At 44.6% G+C, this 18,883-nt stretch overlaps 1 protein-coding gene across 1 annotated transcript in view; it reads left to right on the forward strand.

Annotated features, from left to right (window-relative positions):
• Positions 1-11,751: 11,751 nt before the first annotated feature.
• lmo1 (LIM domain only 1) overlaps positions 11,752-18,883 on the forward strand; it is a 31,783-nt gene continuing 24,651 nt past the window's right edge. Inside the window, exon 1 of the mRNA XM_061750911.1 lies at positions 11,752-12,564. Within this exon, the coding sequence (XP_061606895.1) occupies positions 12,543-12,564 (22 nt within the window). The 5' untranslated portion in view covers positions 11,752-12,542. The remainder of the gene's footprint in view (positions 12,565-18,883) is intronic.

Here is an 18,883-nt window from a genome sequence, read left to right on the forward strand (position 1 = left end):
GATAGCTGGGATGGGCTCCAGCACTCCCGCGACCCGAGTGAGGAGAAGCGCGACAGAAAATGGATGGATGGACATTTACCAAAATACTACACCCTAACTTCCAAACCTTAACTGATGTGAAATGATCCGAAAATAAAGCCTTCTCAGCGAAGGTTATTTGCACTGTTTCTGCAATGTCGATGAATTGTTCTTCGTTTGGGCAGAAGTCACCTTTTTGGAATGTTTTTGGAGGGTTTGTGCGTGTGCCTAGATCTCGAGCAAGCAGAGGAACTCTGGTGTCACTGGAAAATAAGAACACGTTGGGCAAAATGGTAATGACTGAAAAGTCAGCACTCAGCCTTCAGATGCAATGTTTCCTGTGACCAAAGTTGCCCAGCTGCCACATAGTGGGTCACACCCTGCCAGGGATTCTTAAGTGTCACTTGTGTCCACCTGAATTTTTTTGTTTGTGTGCAATGCAGGGGAAGAAGTGGCGTGCAATGAGAAGTGGTCATGTCCTCTGATTGATTGTTAAGTGTTGTCCCGGAGCCCATTGCCAGACTCCACTTAACGGCCTGCACGGCAGAAAGCAATCAGCGGCTGTTACTGAGGGTCTCGTGGGGACGGGCCCGGTCATGATTGATCTTCGGCGGATCTCGAAAGATGTCTCTGGGAACAAGGTCTCGCCAGAGTCCTGTTCAAGTCGCAGCGAATGGCCTCGACCTTGTCTCGTCACCCCAAGTGAAAAGTTTGCTGCACTCCAAATATGTAAGTAAACATGTTTTCCCGCAACTGTGTCTTCTTGGGTTTTTTCTTCTCATGGCAATTGAGAAGAATTTCATACTACAAGTAATTAACCGGAAGTGCTTTCATCATTAATAACTGATGAGTCTGCCTCATTTTCAATAATGGAAAAACCTGTTTTCTAGTCATTTCACACACTGCTCTGGTGTTTGTTGAAAAATATTCGAATTTTGACCTTAGGATTTTGCTGAACTTTTTGTACAATTTCCTGCTAAATTTGCATGAGAACTAAATGCCTCCGCGGTGGGCTGCAGTTCACAATGCCAAATGATTGCTCTCCACTGAAAAGCAATTATCTCCACTTTTCTTTTTGAAGAGGAATTGAACTGAATTAAACTCACTTTTTAAATATCTTCTTGTTATTAGATATAACATTTTCAGAAATGTCTTTGGACAAGGATTATATTGTGAACAACAAACACAATATACGGTATCTTAAGCTAATATCTTGGTTTACCTGCTCAAAAGAAGACATGCTAACTGCACGAGCTAAATTGAAGATGTGGTGGTGAAGTCAGCAGTTTGATTTGTTTATTGCCTGTAGTTAGGTCAGCATTATTGCCGCTTGGGGTCAAGACGGGGTCAAGATACACCAGAGTTCAGTTACCGCTAACTGTGTTCACACCTGCCCAAATGAACTGCATTAGGTTCCGTTCAAGCTTGTTTATTCAGTAGCAAGACGAAAGTCAGCCTAAGCAAGCTGTACAATTGATAAACTAACAAACTAAAAAACAATTATGCTGGTGTAACAAGCGCCACACACGGCCAACATGCCACAAACATGGCTGACTTTGCACAGTGGTGCCTTGACTTATGAGGTTAAAACCGTTCCGTGACCACGCTTGTCGCTCAAAATATTTCTACCGGTATCTTAAATCGTCTTATCCCATTTAAATGAATGGAAATGCCGTACTATCCCCAAAATTCTGCGGCTCCTTACGGTGTGCGCATCTTTCGTCGTTTTTCATGGAGGACGAAGATTGTATTGTATTGTATTGTATTGTATCGCCTGTCTGTGATTGGCCGGTGACCAGTTCAGGGTGTAACCCGCATCTCGCCCAGAGTCAGCTGGGATAAGCTACAGCACGCCCGCCACCCACGTGACGATAATCTGTAAGGAAAATGGATGGATAGTAGCCTGTTGTTGGTGTTTTTCATTCAAAGTGCTGCTTGTGAAGTGAATTGAAGTCGAGTTTGCCGACACCACGCAACACTCGCGTGTCTCAACGCTTCGCTCGCAATTCAAGCAAGAAATCTGACGGCTAGTCTATCAAAAAAGTCAGGTCAAATTTTGAAGAAGGGTTAGGCCATGTAAAGATTAACGATAAATACTTGAATTTGTAGTGCATCACATTACTGTTAGTAAACTAAACCACAGTGGTACCTTGACTTACGAGTTGAATCCGTTCTGTGATCAAGTGAATTACTTAATTTACTTTTGCAGCATATCAAATCAACATTCTCCATTGAAATGAATTGAAATTCAACTGATCCGTTCCAGCCTCCGTAAACAGCGTCATTTTGTGTTGTTTTTAATGAGGGAAGAAAAGCACTGTATTGTATAATACAAGAGAATGTCGTGTTTTCATTGACTTGGTTTTTAATTGGATTCAGTTTTCTTCAGGTTTTTCTAGTTTTCCTGCATCACATGTTCATGTCTTGCCTGCTCGTTTGCTTTTCATCTCCACCGGTTGTTGTGAGACCTCTACCTGGTGTCAACAAATCAGCTCCTTGTAGCCACTCGTGCTTTGTCCAGGTGTGCCTCGTCGTTGTATTTAGTTCTCTGGGTTTGTTCGGTCTGTTTTGGAAAATGGTTTCTGCAATTTCTAGTTTTGTCATGTTCCCTGTTTTGTTATTTGATTTTGGGGACTTTATTAATTTAGTTGTTTAGATTTTTCCACATGCCTGTGTTGCAGTTTTTGGTTGTTGTTTTTTGAAACATTTTTTTGAACTAAATCATTTTGTTGAGATTCATCTTGCCTTGCTTCCCGCATTAGGGTCCTCGCCTTTTTCCAACATCACGAAATGTTGACAAACCAGTTTCATAAAATGGGAAAGAGAAGAAGAAGAAGAATGACCATTTATTGTCACGCGAAATGTGTTCTCTGCATTTAAGCCATCACAGTGAACACATACACACTGGAGCAGGGGGCAGCTGAAGCCAGAAGTCACAACAACAACTGTGTGAGGGTGTGGCCTAGTGAGTGACAAGGGAACATGCCTGGTTCGTCTCTCTGTGAGCGCGTATGTGATTTTTTTGGCCTACTGAAGCCAACTCAGGACTAACATTTTGTCTCACTACACAAATAAAAAAAAAAAAAAGAAAAAACTCAACCAAGGGACTGCTTGTAACTCCCAAAACTGGGGCACCCGTAAGTACCAGTGCATAATAGGAGCCGACAGTTACCCGCACCGCAACTCGATGTCATCGCTGCCTTGTAGCTTTACTTTTTAGATGCGCTGTGACAAGGGTTGGTTTTCCGTGCACACCTCTGTCGTGATGTTTCACAGATCGCTGTCAATTGTACTTAAGAGGCACACACTCAGCCACCCCTGCATCCAGTAGCAGGCAGCGAGAGCTGCGGGCTCTCCAGAGGCGTGTCAATGTGCTCAGTGACCACAACGTCTCATTACAGAGCAATCAAAGAGACAACAGGCGCACGACAGCGGGGTTTCTCTTCAGCTCCCCGAGAAGCGCCGCCCCCTCTAATCGCAAAGGTCACATTTTGTCATTCAAGTATGAAAGTGCATCACATTACTCATATGACCTGCGGGGGACTTGACTCTACCCGACGAAACTGGCACACATTCCACAGACCTGAACAACAATTAGTCAGCACGATTCCCATTTGCAAAATCAATGACTTTGTGGTTGGTTTTTTTCCCCCTTGAGTTTGATATGAAACTGTGTCACTTTGGCTGGACGTTTACGCGACAAAAGTGGTTTGGAAAACAATTGTGAAAGTGGACACTTTGGGTCTTGCCAAACTCATTTTCATCACGGAGCACATCGTAGTTATGGTTTTTAGTTATGGAGGGCCGTTACGACTGTGAAAATCATATCAACGAATCACCTCATCATATCATTTGCCAGAAATAAATTGCCCTTGCATTAGATTTGTTCTTACAGTGGTGCCTTTGTATCCAAGTTGAATGACCACGCTCATAACTCAAAACACTCATATCTTAAATCACCTTACCCCATTGAATTACAAGGCAATGCATTAATCCATTCCAGACTCCCCCCAAAAAAAGTGTAGGTTTTGTTTTTTGTTTTGTTTTTTCATGAGAAAGTTAGCACTCTATGTTGTATTACATGAATGCATACAGTGCTTACATAATGAAATCGAATTCAATCTTTTTGTCACACTGCATAAATGAAGTTGTCATTGTGCTGCTCCCCTCCTTGGCCGTCTCGGGGCAGTATAAGGCAGACGATACACGAAGGTCCGTGCAGTATGGACAGCTCAGCTCCTCGAAGAGGATAAAGAATCTATGACTGAGTACTCTTATATCGAATGGCTAAATGTACTGAGTCACCATTTGTTCAAATATAAGTTGCTTAAAGGGTTATGAGGGTTTCCCGTGATGTGTTAGCATTAGCATTAAGCTAGTGGACTAAAGCCTAAGTGTTTGTTTGAAATAAACCGCTGTTATTGCTCCCAGTTTTGTTGAGTTTGAAAAGCCTCCTTTTTGAAGAATCGTCCACAAAGTGAGTTGAGCTCACTGCCAACATACAGTGCTCATATCTCAAGTTTGCACTCGCAAGTCAAAAGCAAAAATGGGCCCAATAACAGCTCTCATCTTGAAAAAGGTAAAAGTGGGATCACTCCTATCTCAAGGCACCACTGTATAGATGTTTTTAACAACAAATTGAATGTAAAATTCATGGAAAATAGTAACAAGTGAATATATAAGCACACGCCAATTGGTCAATTTATGTTTATTTGGAACAAAATGTTGAAAACGCATAGTTGACTCACTGCATTTGCTATGGTGAGCTACATAAAATGTTGTGCTCGGCCACATCTTGCCCACAAGCCTTGAGTTTGACATTTCTGTCTTCGAAATGATGAAAATTGAGGACAATAATCCATATGGGAATGTGCAAGTCCATCTCAGCCCAAACAACAATAGCAGAGCACAGCTCTGTTGGAGTGAGTGTACTTATGACACTTCTTCAGCAAATTTGAGTCAACTTCCAAAGCGCGGAAAGGAAAGGAAAATACAAAAGACGAGGAGAACAAACACTTTGTAGTACACAATGTAGTTTGTGTAGCTTCCTCACATCTGCGTAGAACGGCAATGCTGTTCCCCCAAAAAAATGGCGTGGTGACAATTAAAACCAGTCCGGTCATTTCTTTTTCATTCTTCAATGACACAGTGAGCGGACAATGATGGCGGCAGCTAATAACATCGCAGCGCCAACGGCGGTTCCTCGGGATCCGAGCAGCTGTTCCGCAGTCTACATTGGCCCGCTCTTCAAGCGGAGTGAAAAAAAGAATTTTGTGCTTCAGTGGCTATTGAAAGATGAGGCAATAAACTGTTAAACTTGAGTAATCACACACTCCCTCCCTGATGAATTTCTCAAATGGGGACGGTCAAAAAAAAACCTTGAAATTTGAGCCGTTCGCTGGCGTGAACATTTGATGAGATTCGTTATTGCGGGGATCTGAATACAAGTGTCGTCTGATTACACGAGTCACCGTTCAAAGTTCCCACCGGTGTGCGTTTTCACGCGAGAACGTCAATTGGATGAAACTCTCCATTCGCTCGGTCAATTCTCCGGTAACAAGATTTCATGAAAGGCAGGCAGGGAGGAAAATGGACTCGAAAGCACCAAAACAGCTGGACTATAAATTATATAAATGTGCTTTCTGCTAACTGAACACACCTTCAGCTTGCAGATGCATTATTCTTTAATGTTCAGAGGAGCCGGTTTTATGTAAATTGGAGTCTCCTATTCTCCTCAGCCACCTTCTCTTTGCCAGGTACTTCCACAACAAGCAAGGGGAGAGATTATGCAAAGCAATTAACATATGAAAATAACATATTAATATACTGTCTCTGAACTGTATCCAATCAGTTCCTTTCCACTGGCGTGTGTACAAAACAATTAAAATTAAAATTATACAGCTCTTCCTTAACATATTCTGCAGCAAATGCTGACAAAAGTTTTACAGGCGTGTGTTCCTCCTTAAAGGCATACTGACTTTAAGAATGTTTATCAGACGCCATGCTAATAAATTACCGCCTTTGTTTCTCCCTAATGATGTGTGCATCGGAGACAAAGCGATGAAATCCATAGAGGTAGCCAGGTGCTAATGAATGGCTTACATTATACTGTCTGCTAATTACTCCGGCACCATAAATAAAACACAAGACAATCAATTAGTGTGAGATGTGTGTTCGTTAGGTCATTGGCAGCAGCCTGGCGCCTCCGCCGCTGCGGGGTGTAAGCGTACAACGGACGGGATGTGGATTCACGTCGCATTTGCAACTCTGAAATCTCTCCGGGCGAGCGATTTCTGCCTCTCTCTCGATGGAGGGCAGGTTAATATCTAATCATTTTCAACTGGGAGTTCAGCCAAATGTTAAAATGCACATGGCGTCAGATGCCCTTTCCACTAGATGAGACAAAAGACATGCAAAAGGCCGCTATTACCTCACTGGCTTTAATGGAGCTTTGCAAAAAGCCTTTCTCTTGCACTGACGCCAGCTTCCTGACGTGCCATGCTATATGGGAACCAAATCACTGTCCATTAACACTGCATGTACAAGGCCCTAACTGAATGATCCCGACATTATGCGCCCTCTGGTCCGGCCTATCTGCGGGCTTTGATGCATAATTTGTGCATTAATGTAATTTACATTTTAACACGCTTCCAACGTAAACTCATTAGTTGATCGCTATCAATTAATGTGCCAAGAGAGAGCACATATGTCACATGCGTCTCGGCTGAGGGCAAAGGATAATGTGCGACACGGGGGGGGGGGGGGGGGGGGGAGGATGGACAGTGTCAAGTAGAAATACATGTCTTTGAGGTTTTCTAAAAAAAAAAGAATCCTAATCAAGAAATCAAAATCGCTTGCCTCCTCGCTCTTCAGCCGACAACGAGGCGCTCTATAGCAGCTAAACCAGCACCAAGCGCTGATCTACACGCTGGCTGTCAAATGGGGCTTTTTTTTTTTAATCTGCCAATCTTGTCCACTCGTTGCGCTTCCGCCTTTCTCAGTGTGACGTGCGCACACTCAGGGCCAACAATGAGGCACTCTATAAAGTGGCCACACCAGCGGACTGTCCGAACGGAAGATGAATTTTCGTGGTGTAAACATTGCTAGCAAGCTTACCGCATGCCGCAGCTGCGCCGATGCGGACAAAGGCGCTTCGGTCGTTATATAGCGGGGAGGGGCACCGTTTTTGTCACACCCGGAAAAATACGAAAAACTAGTAAAACGCTTTATTTCCACGAGGGTTGCTAGAGTACAAGTTCTGTGCATATATCTATATAGTAGAACAATTTGTTTGCAGCAGTGTTATCAACAACAACAACAACCCAAAAGCTTGGAAGGTTGTAGGTGCAGTGAATCGACACTTTGAATTCATTTCAAATTCAAATCAAGGGGACATCAAATGTCTTTTATCTTTCCTCTGGCGCACTTCACAGGACAAATTAGTGTTCTCATTGATGACAGAAGTGCTTGAAAAAAAAAACCAAAACAAGAAGTCCAACAGAGTTGCAGTCCCATGATGCAACGCTCCCAGCGGTTACATCTGCTCTATTCTTTCATCTCCCTTCATTGTTCAGGAGGAGCTGTCACATTAGGAGGAGAATCGTGGCTCCTGCCCGCCCCCGAGTACCCCCTTTCTCTCCATTCCAGCAGTTGGCAGGGTGGCAGGCCCGTACAAAGGAGCGCAGAAGGGGAGCACCGTTAGAGGAAAAACAGTTTGGGAATTAAGGTCATTAATTTTCCACTTTCAAGGGCTGCCACACAGACGGAGATAAAGTCAGCATAAATATTCCGCCGAAGTTTCTGCTGTTTTTCTTCTCTCCCCATTTCCATCGGCAGCCCATTTATCTCCGTGCTGTCAATTAGAGGCAAAAGCAAAGAACTAATTAGGAACTGTGCAATTTTAATTAGCTGTTTTGATAATTCAACTAATTGGTTCCCTTGTGTTTCTGCAATGTGTGCTGCGAACTTTTTTTTTTTTTTTTTTTTTTTATATATCTGGGCAGCAGATTTCCCATCCGCTGGTTAATTAGTCACTTTTGCATTAAAAAGGAGCCTTCCTTAATAGCCTTAATTTGCAAGTTGCAAAAAAAAAAGAATCTCCCATCAATAATTTGTGTAATTGCTAACCGTTTGATTGTAATTTAGAGGCACGGCCGGACAGCTCTGCATGTCTAATTCCTAATGACTGGGATTAAAGTTGGATTAACTGTTTGGGAAAAGGGATTCACTCTTCCCCTCTTCCCCTCTTCCCTGCCCACCAAATGACACCTTGTCTCCATTTGATCGGACATGAAATTCAAATGGAACGGAAAGGCTTATTGGGTCTGGATTGCTTTCTATATGGCGAGCTTTCACTTATTCTTTTTGCCACCCGCCACCTCGAGCGGTGAAATCAAAAGTGGCTACGATTTATTATGGGATGTGCTGTCAAGCCCAGCTATGGGGAAACATGGCAGAGTTCAGCCACTAGGAGGAGCTGAACCTTGCCTCTCCGAGTAAATCAAGGCGGACATTTCAAGGCTTGCGTCTTTCTCGGGAGGAAATAGTCACTTAAAAGCATCAATAATGAAAATTCATATTCAACCATCCCGGCTATGATTCTTTGAAAAACATTACCACCGAATCCTGTGCACAATGCATTCGCATATTGGGACTAAAAGCATATCATTCAGCATGTTAACTATCGGACAGCATCTCTTCCCTTGTACAACACACGGGCCCGTCAGCGCTCTGATTCAAAAGCACCGTTCATCCCACTTAGCCGGAATACAATTAAGGGACGAGGCTTTAAAAGCCCAGCCCGGCCCGGAGCCTCTCCCCCCGCCCGACATAAAAGGGCCACTCTCCTCCGAGCTTCGCCTGTAAATATCATGTTTGATATGAGCTTTTAATCTGCTTAGCCATTCGCAACTATAGAATGGGCTCTTCCGTCCAATGGCCGCGCGTCGCAGGACGAACAGGCACACGAAACTAGCGCGCTATCTGATGATGATGCGGGGTTAATTACGGAGCACTGTTTTGTAGCGGCCGCATTCGAGAGCCGCCCGCTAAATGGACGGCCGCGGCTAATGCGTGCTCACAAATGAATGTTAATGAACTGGGTATCGGGGAAGCATACTCAGGGGCCTGTTTCTACTATGCGCCGACCTCACTAGCGGATGCGGACGACGGCCGAGCAGCCGTGAGCCACGGATCGGACAGAGAGAACGTTACGGCCGATTTCTAATCGCGGAGAGCCACGATGCGACCGTGATGCGCCGTCTCCAGATGTCTCTGAGACTCCAATATACACGAAGCATCTCGTGGCACATCGTTGATAGCCTCCGATGCCAGAGGCGGCGAAGTCACAGCTCACTCCTGTGACGTAATACAGCATTTCTCACACGCGGCTTACGAACGGCCTTCATAGACATCTTGTCTCGGGGCTATTTGAAGTTGATCCCCGTTCCTTTCCTTTCCATTCCCCCCGCCCCCTCCCCTCTCCCGTGTGATTGGATTAATTGTGTGTCACTCACTTTGCCAGAGGTCAGCAAACATACACGCTTGGTCATAAGTCATCAATCTACGTATGCGACCGCGGAGATGAAAAGTCAAGCGTGTCACCCAGGAAGCTGGAAAGACGAGGATCAGCTCATTGATTTCGGGGGCCGCCACCCGAGAGCAACAAAGTCACGTCGGGTCCATTATGGTGATTGCGAAATGTGAAAAGATTCAAAGAACGTGATTACATTTAACACGGACTGCAGGTTGGCCCCTCTTTTCACGAAAGAGGCCAACCAAAGACACAGACGCCACCAGATGAACACTTCACGTTTCACTTTTCTGCTTGTCACTTTGCCTATATTGCTTTATCATGCTACATTGTCTGGAGATGGTTATTATAATACAGTCGAACCTTGAGCAGAACAGACGAGGCGCTGTAAGACTTTGTTATTTTTTAAAAATGCATTTCCATTCAATCTTTTATTTATATGGAAAAAGATGTATGTATTATTTGACTTTTTGAATGTATTGTTTTGTTTTATACTCAATCTTTGCTCTGAACAGCTCTTTTTCATCGCTGTGGTTGTTTTTCTCGAAGTGCTCAATCAATTGCAGGACGCTGGCCAGCCGCTGATTTGTTTGGATTTCAAACCCAATTTCAAAGATTCACTTCAAGATGAAAAGATCTTGTATGCGCGTGAAGGGCACACGGAGAATCCAAGTGCACGCCTTGTTTCAGTGCCATGCAATTTTTCCCCCCCCCACCCCCCAAAAAAAAGACAAATAAAAAGGTGCAAAATACAGCAGCTTACCGAGTGTACGCGAACAGTTAAGTAAACGACCGACAGCGAAAGATCTGACAGTTGTGCTAGCGTTGGCGCTTGACTAGAGTCAACCCTGGCTATGCGCGGGGGTTATAGAGACCGGGCCCTCCCACAAATAACGGAAAATAATCGCAAAGAATCGGTGCCCCAATTGCATGTAAATGCCACTTAAAGCAGAGAGGAAACATAAAGCACCGACTCCATGCATCTAGCATGTACACCATCATGAAGTCATGTGACATAAATGACTGTAATCGGCAGTAAAGATACAGAGCACCTTCACGGGTTGCTTTAGCGAGCATACTCGCCTAAATAACACGCTTTTATGACCATGACGATGAGGGGGTGGCTACTTAATGAGCATTGAGTCCCCCGCCCCCCAAAAATAAAAGCTAGTGCAAACTGCAAAGCCCATGCAAGTATTTTCACTGGTGATGTCAGTACTTCACCCGCTGCGGAATTACACTTAAAGGACTTATGAGGTCTAACTGGTCCAAATTTCACTAACAAGTTGATTTTATGTATTTTTATTTATTAATTTTGTTTGCTCAATAAAATGAAAGCGGCAATCATTTGCAGTAATAACAATCCACTTTGGAGCAATTGGTAAATCGTAAATGTACACTTGGAACAGCCCTTTTTCGTTGTGGTAAAGTCAAATGACCAAATATGGATGCTTTGCTAACGAATGGCGAGAAGGCATCCTAGGCTGTCCACAAAGCAAACACAAATGAAACCCCCCCAAAAAAAGACATTGACATGAGTTTTCCTGAAATGCTTCCTTGTGTGCACAAAGCATTTCTCGATAACTTGGTAAAATATGCGGCGCAAAGTGGAACAGAAGGCGTGGACAGACTGCGCAAGCTCGCAGCCTCGCAGCCTCGGCGGCCTGCTGGCTGCTGACAAACCAACATTCTCGTCCTTCTATTCCGAAATGGCTAATCTTTCTTGGATCTCACCATTAATTGCGGGGCAAGGGGGGGGGGGGCGCTGCTGCTATTTAAGGCAGCCCACATGCAACGGCAACACTTTCATCTTGGCATTGACAGGCAACAATGATGTGAGCAGATTTGAAAGTGAACCTCCCATCTCGGCACTCCTCATCAAAAAGTCAGCCCATCTGCTGTGTGTGTGTGTGTGTGTGCGCAGCCCGGACGAGAAAAGTGTGTCCGACGCTAATTAACTGCTAAGTACACCACAATTAGACACTTTATTTCTACTCGGGCAAGAAAACCAAGGAGAAGAGCATAATGAAAGCATTTCATTGTTGTGTACTATGGAGCAACATTTTTCTCTCTCTCTCTCCCCCACCCCTCTTTTTTCCCCTCTCTCCTTGACGTACGCGCGCGCGCGCACTCGCGCATCAATACAACCTGATGTGCGTGTGCGTGTGCGTGCTCCCTTACCGCGCGCACGCACACTTTCTCTTTCCCTTAGCTGTGCTTTTGTGTTTTGTCAGAATTAATGAGAAAAGTTCCCTTGCCCTAGGGGTAATTAGTGTCCTTGGAGTTAAATAAGCTAATACTTAGACACCTCTGGCACAAGCAATTATGTTTGTGTATTGAATAATTGATTCAAAGAGGGGGGGAAGGGCTGCTAATCAGATCTGAGCATAATGAATTGATTTAATTAACAGGGGAATCCTCGGGTCGCCGCAAAGCAGCGCGCGCGGCGCATTTATTGCTCGGAGCGGAGCGGGGCGCGCACAGACGCGCGCACGCAGGCGGCGGGAGCACTTTGTCACGTTTGCGATTGGATTTGTTTGAATGTACTTGTCGTCTGGGAGCGAATGAGAGCGCATTCGCATCCGGGAGAAGAGAAAGCTCAGCCCGGCTCGGCGTGCGCCTCGTCCGCCCCTCCAGCGCGCACCGCACGGCGCATTTAGACCACATTTACGCCTCCCTCTTTTTCTTTTTTTGTTCTTTTTTTTTTTTTTTTTTTTTTCCCTCTCTCTCTCTCTCTAAATATTCGCATGGAAGTCATTCAAATTTGATTTGGGCTGCGGTTCAAGTGCGGAGACGCGCATCCGGCCACGACAGTCGGCGGCGTGCTAACTCTCGGTCCTGTTTTCCCAGAGAGGTGCATCTTTCATCCGGTTTTTCTCCGAACGACACAGAAAGACATTCCCGGTGAGACGCTCCGAGCGGAGCCGGCCGCGCAGCCTAACTGGAGCCAAGGACGGATCGGCCGGGGAAGGACTCGTCGTTCCTCAGGACCATGGTGCTGGACAAGGAAGAAGGTGAGTAATATCCCCGCCTCTCGGATGTCACATCCTGGACACTCAACGCTAGTAAGCGGTGACATTTTTCTTTATTTATTTATTTTTTTTTCTTTTTGGGGGAGTGTGTGTGTGTGTGTGTGGGGGGGGGGAGCACATTTAGAGCTTCAAACCTCATAAAGTCTCGTAAATTGCGTGCTTTTCCTGCGATCGTGCTTGTGTATAAAAGCCCCCCCACCCCCCCCCCCCTCTCCCCAGCAGCATCACCACCATCACCGCATCATCCTGAAGTTGAGGTGCACCCACGCCGAGCTCCTCTCCCAAATGCACAAAGAGAATGGAATGTTTATTTACACTTGATGTGCAGAGCTTGAAGTCTCCCGCTAAGTGCTTTTTTTTTTTTTTTTGTATGCCTGGCTGAAGTTGTTAAGAGGCAAGCCCGCCTCTGACATCCTCCCCGGGATGGCAACATGACAGCAGAGTGCTTTTAACTTGATTGCAAATGATGGATAACGCCCTCTTCCCGTCCAAATAGGCCCGCTCGCCTTACTTATCCATTTGAACGGGCGAGGCGATCGAATCAATTGGAATTGAAATCAAACTGGCCTCTGTTAACGATGCTCCATTTTGGGCTCGGGCTGACGTGGGGACGCTGCTCCACAGGTTTTTGGGATGATGCTCAGTGTACTGTGAATGCATGAAATCCATGAATATGTCATGCTTTTCATATTAAAGCAGACGGCATATGCGGCGTGTGCACGGGCAAGAGCACTTTGAGGTCTGGAAGGAAGTTTTCTTTCTCGTGACACTTTGAACAAGAGTCTCGCAAAGCTTGTTTTGCTGACCGCCATAAATATCCGACAATTTGCGCCGCCGAAAGCTTTTGCACATTTGGTGGCTGGTCCTCCGCGAGTAATGGATGCATTTGGAGCCCATTATTATTTACATTTGAAAATGGATGTTCCTATCGCTTAGCAACGGCGGCTTCAGAAAAGCATCGGACTTGGTGGCGAAGACACGGTTTGCCTCGGGGCGACGTCCGCGTCGTGCGGCTAATGTACTCGAATGAACCCAACTGTAAATAGTCTGCTTCGAATGTCTGTCTTGGCTCCGAGTTGCGTCTACGATTCATGATCCGCATTGCTTTTAACAGTTATTGGCTTAGCAATATGGTAAATGTACAAGGTGATGCAAATGGCATTAGTGGGAAAGGATGCACGAGAGCATGTAATGCAGTCAATACTACATTAACTACTGATGCCCAATTAGAGAAGCGGGGAGAGTGGCTTTTAGGAGCATTAGGACTCGCAGAAAAGCTGAGATCACCTGCTGCCGCTCATCGCCTAAAAGCTTCACCCTTTCTCTGCCGGAGCCGGCCGGCGACAGCGCCGCTCCGATCTGGCCTCGCTCGTTACGGTGCCCCTTCGCGGTTTCCAGTGGCGTCTTTAACGATTCCTTGGCTCCGCATTCTCCGTATGCCTCCTGTGGCACATAAGCAGGGGTGACAGATGTGAACTTTGACTTCTTCCGGCAACGATTCGCAGCCCCGAACCTTCCGTATCCTGTTTCTCACTAAGTTGTGACCCGCTTTCATCGACGTCAAGAACAATCAGGAAAAGTTCGAGGCACCTTAACTGCAAATGCAGCCACAAAATTTGCCACTCAGCTCTTCTTTTTAGGAAAGTTTGTCTTCTCAATCGGAAACGAAGGATGCAGACAAGCGCGCCGGCCGCGTGGGAATTCTGATGGCGAGAGGCCGTTCGAATGCGGTGGGACGTCGTGCTCGCATCGCTCTCGTTGCTTCGCTTCGGTTGCGCGCATTTTCACCGCCGGCCTGTCCACCGCTCGAAAAATGAACGCCGGCTCTCATGACGCCTTCGCTTTTCCAAAAACACAGCTAGCTTCTTTTTGTTTAGCTCTCAGAAATGACCTCAACGCTCAGCTGAAACACGAACTGCACGCTGACCTCAAGCAGAAGCCCAAAGCTCCAGCGGCCGAGAAGTTTCTGGTTCCCTCATTTAGGGCTCCCTTATCACACCGTCCTGGAAAATGTGTACACTCATAAAGCGTGTGATTGAAAAGCAATCCTTCAGATGAACACAGACTGGTGATCTGTCAGCTGCTGTAATAAACCTTGGGCTCCAGGCTCACATTTTTATTTTGAAATCAGAAGAATTGCTTCATTCTTTACTGGTGTTACCATGGTAATACTGTCTTGTAGCCATGTTATATTGATTCAGAAAGTGGACAGTAATATTTCTTTTCTGTTATTTGGTTTCTCGGGGTTGATTTCTAATTTCCAGTTGGAGATTACTTTTATGTGTTCCTTAAGTTTTTTCACTTTTCCACAGGAATGCAATTTGCTCACTGGCGTTTGCTATTTTCTCAGCTTATTGGTTTGCGCTTACTTCCAAATTAAACTTGCCCATTTCAAATATTGAAATTACAGTACATCAGGTTTGTGAGCTCCGGGGGCTGAACAATATTACAAACACAAAAGTCACCAGGAGCTTTTTTTTTTTTTTTTTCCCCCTTCAGTGTCCCGTGTACAATTATTTATGCAGAGGGAATTTCTCATTTATTCCATCGGACACGGACGTCTCCACAGCAGTGTCCTAATAAGGTTTTCTCTAGCGCCTTTGCACGTCAGTTGCGCTCTCAGTGTTTTGGGCGCCACCGACATCCTGAAGTCGTCGGCAGGAAATCGCACGTGTGTGTTTAATTCTGCTGAATACTCACTGGAGATCATTTCCTCTGTCACCGTTAAACCTCTTGATGGCCGTCACTTGCGGTTGTTTCGCGTTGTCAAGCGCGCGAGATGTGTATCGCTCATTTGCCGCAATCTCCCAAGACTTCCAAGAGACTGAGTTGAGACACGTGCTCGAGAATGAGCCCGCCCGCTCGCTGGCTTCGGATGCAAACGGCCGCACTCAAAAACTCAATTATGCACTCTCGAGCTGTAAGAGCATCCGGTTTTATTATCGCCTCGGGCTCGCCGTCATCGGCGAGGGGCGAGGGACACGAGATCTCCAGGCAGGGAAGCCGTCGGCGGCCATTGTCCGACCTTCTGTTGTCTCCAACCGCTCCGATTAATATTGTCGCTGTCCCCCGTTTTTACTACACCGGCACTTTGATTGAGAGCCGTGACAGTTTCAGCAGGAGGATTCCGAGGTTTGACAAGCACACAATTCAATAAGCGCACTCCGTACGCCCAACTATACTGCCAGATCGTGGCAATAGCTAGGTTTCTTATCTTACAGCTACAATGTATTGCCAGCAGCTTGAACGGGGCCCTGTGCGAGACCCCGCTTTGCCCCCCCCCCCCCCTTGCGATGCCACCCTGTGTATTTGCACACCAGGTATCACACGTACCAGAAAACCCGCCACCGATTGTACGTACACAAGTCACTTCGAAACTTGAAACAGAAGTCGCACTCAATAATATTCAATGACAGCCCTGTAGGTGGCGATGATTTACATTAGCGAGTGGTGGACAACTGACAAAAAAAAACAAAAACGAAGAAGATGATGATGAACTCAGATCGAATCCCGGATTGCAGTTTTCACACGGATAAGTCTACATACCTGACCTCCGAGCTGACTTCCGAGCTTTCGGAGATGTGAGCGGTCATTCGGACAATTTGTTTGCTTGCGATACGAGCGAAGTATGGCGGCATCATCTCGCTTCACACTAAGCAGCAGTTGGCCAAATACGAAACAAGTGATCAAATTAAGAGCCTTCGAGCTGTTTCATTTACTGTCAAAGAGAATTAGATGTTAGGTATTCAAAACATCGCTTTGCCTTAGGAAAGTCCGCTTAGCTTAATGCTAGCTAACACACGACGCTAAACGCCTTTGACATGCTAACGTTAGCATATTGGAACACATTTGTTTTTATAAAGTACGAACGAATGGCATTTCCATTCATTCTAATGCAAAAAATATGATTTGCGACGCCAGTATTTTAGTCACAAGCTTGGTTGAGTTGCGTTGACGTATTGTCGCACACGAGCAAACATTACAAACGTGTACCTTTGACGAGCTTTTATCATTGTACTGATGCATCTGTTTCACTCACTTGTTTCACTCTTGCAATAACTGGCGAAAAATTGCACACTGTCATGATGATGGAATAATCATCCTCATGCAGCCTGTTGTCTTAAAGAGGAAAGGTCAGGAGAAACACAAAGGTCAGGAGAAGCACCAAATGATTTGGTATGGAATGACAGGCAGTGAGACAACCTTGTACGATACCCGGGAAGCGTTATTACCGATGGGGAACGCTCGTGTGTCATTTAAGTTGAAAAGTTGGGCAATATTAGTATAGACGGGTTTTGCTGGTTAAAACGAGAAAGAAAGTTTCTTTCAAATCCTGAAATGAATCTTGTGTCAGGCTTATTTATGCTACCTTTTTGTTGTGCTGTAATCACAGAGACCCCCCCCCCCCCCCAAAATGCACTTGGGTCATTCCTGGCCATTGGCACCTTTTCAGTCCCCTTGAAAAGTATTCTACTTTAGAAATATAATGCTCATTATGAAAACATTTTATCTGAGATTGTGCTCTTCGTTCTAACACGAACAAGAACTAATTCTGTCAAAATTTCTTTTTTAAAATGTAGCAATTACCGGTAACTTTTTTTTCGTGTGTGTGCCAGAAGTCTCTTTCAATGAGACATATTTGCAATTTAAATAGAAGATTTAATTGAAGTCTCGCTATGTATAAATATATACTGTACAGTGCATATATAAATCAAAACTGTTTATTTATTTTTTGAATAGAATTTATTATGTCGCCAATTTCATGTTTCCCCTGTTAGTCTGTGGTAGTTTTGCCCTCTAAAGTAAAAAAAAAAAAAAGTTGCCATGAATCCAAATTCCCTTTGTGATGTCATCTCTTGCGGAGGGAACTTAAAGGAGCAAAGTGAGGTGAGTGTAAACTTCCCATCTGCCTTTTTACGCTCTTAACCTGTACGTCCTACTCTAAAATCTCCAATTATGATGAAAGTTCACTCCATTTCTTTTCAATCATAAACTTGTTCGATATACCGTACATATATATATATATATATATATATATATATATATATATATATATATATATATATATATATATATATATATATATATATATATATATATATTGTGATTCACAGAGCAATGGTTCCTTTGAATTTGAATTTGAATATGACCCTGCTAGGTTCCACCATTATTATGAATTACTAATACAAATTCTTTTTTTCTGTGTTTGAGCTCCACCAATAGAATTTCCTGGAGGTTAAACATGTGAAAAAGCTCCAATTGATTGATTGATTGATTTTTTTTTATTTTTTTCGAAAAGTCACCAATAGCCAAGAATGAGTGAGAAAGTTCACACTCAACATGTATTGCCTTTTCCAGAGGGGCCTCCGTTTCAGTTCTGATAATACCCCAAAGCCCAAACAAGCCTGTCGGGATGACACGTTTCACGTGCGTGTGCTTTTTATACTGGCACATAGACAACCATTCGCGCTCACATTCACACCAAACCGAAGCCACGCAGCCTGCACGGAAATGAAGTGAATGTACCGCGACGCCACCATTCCCATGTTCAATTCCTTCCCGTTTCAAATGACCTTTACGTGTCGGTCTTTTGACAAACAAAATGCGAGATTAATTTATTCGGATCGAGAAGGGGACATTTAGAGTTTATTTCCGAAGAGAATTAACGTGATGAACACTGTGGGATGCTACTTTTATGAAATCTTGGTAAATACAACACGCTGGGGTGTCTTGGCTCATATTCAAGCAAACATGCTGAGAACTAATCTTTCATCGGCTGACCTTCGCCAAATCAAATCTCAAACATCAAATGTAAAATTATGAAGATTTGAGTTGTGACCCGGTTAAAGTTAGTCTACCGGGGTTCGGATATTGAACTTGCTGATTGAATCAACAGTAAACACATTATATTTGCTACAACAAATTTGTATGCAAATGGTCACACACACCGCACGACGAATTTCAGTCTCTTTGTTTTCAAATTGATTTGGTGAAATCGGTTTGTGGCTCTCATTGCGATCTGAGAACAGTATTTGCAACGTGGTTATAATTCATTGGCCATTCTGAGAGGCTTACCATGTGCGCGTTGTAAGTCGATCCCATGCAGGAGCTGGAAATGGCAACGTTTCAGCTACCCTTTGACCCAAATGTCCTCAATTCATGAAAATTCATCCTTAGAGCTCAAATACTGATATATAGTAGTGCCTTGAGATACAAGTTGAATTCGTTCCGTGACCACGTTCATATCTCAAGTCATCTTTCCTTATTGAAAGGAATGCAAATGCAATGAATCTGTTCCATC

This window comes from Phyllopteryx taeniolatus, chromosome 2 (assembly GCF_024500385.1).
Source record: "Phyllopteryx taeniolatus isolate TA_2022b chromosome 2, UOR_Ptae_1.2, whole genome shotgun sequence".
In the NCBI taxonomy this organism is placed as follows: Eukaryota; Metazoa; Chordata; class Actinopteri; order Syngnathiformes; family Syngnathidae; genus Phyllopteryx; species Phyllopteryx taeniolatus.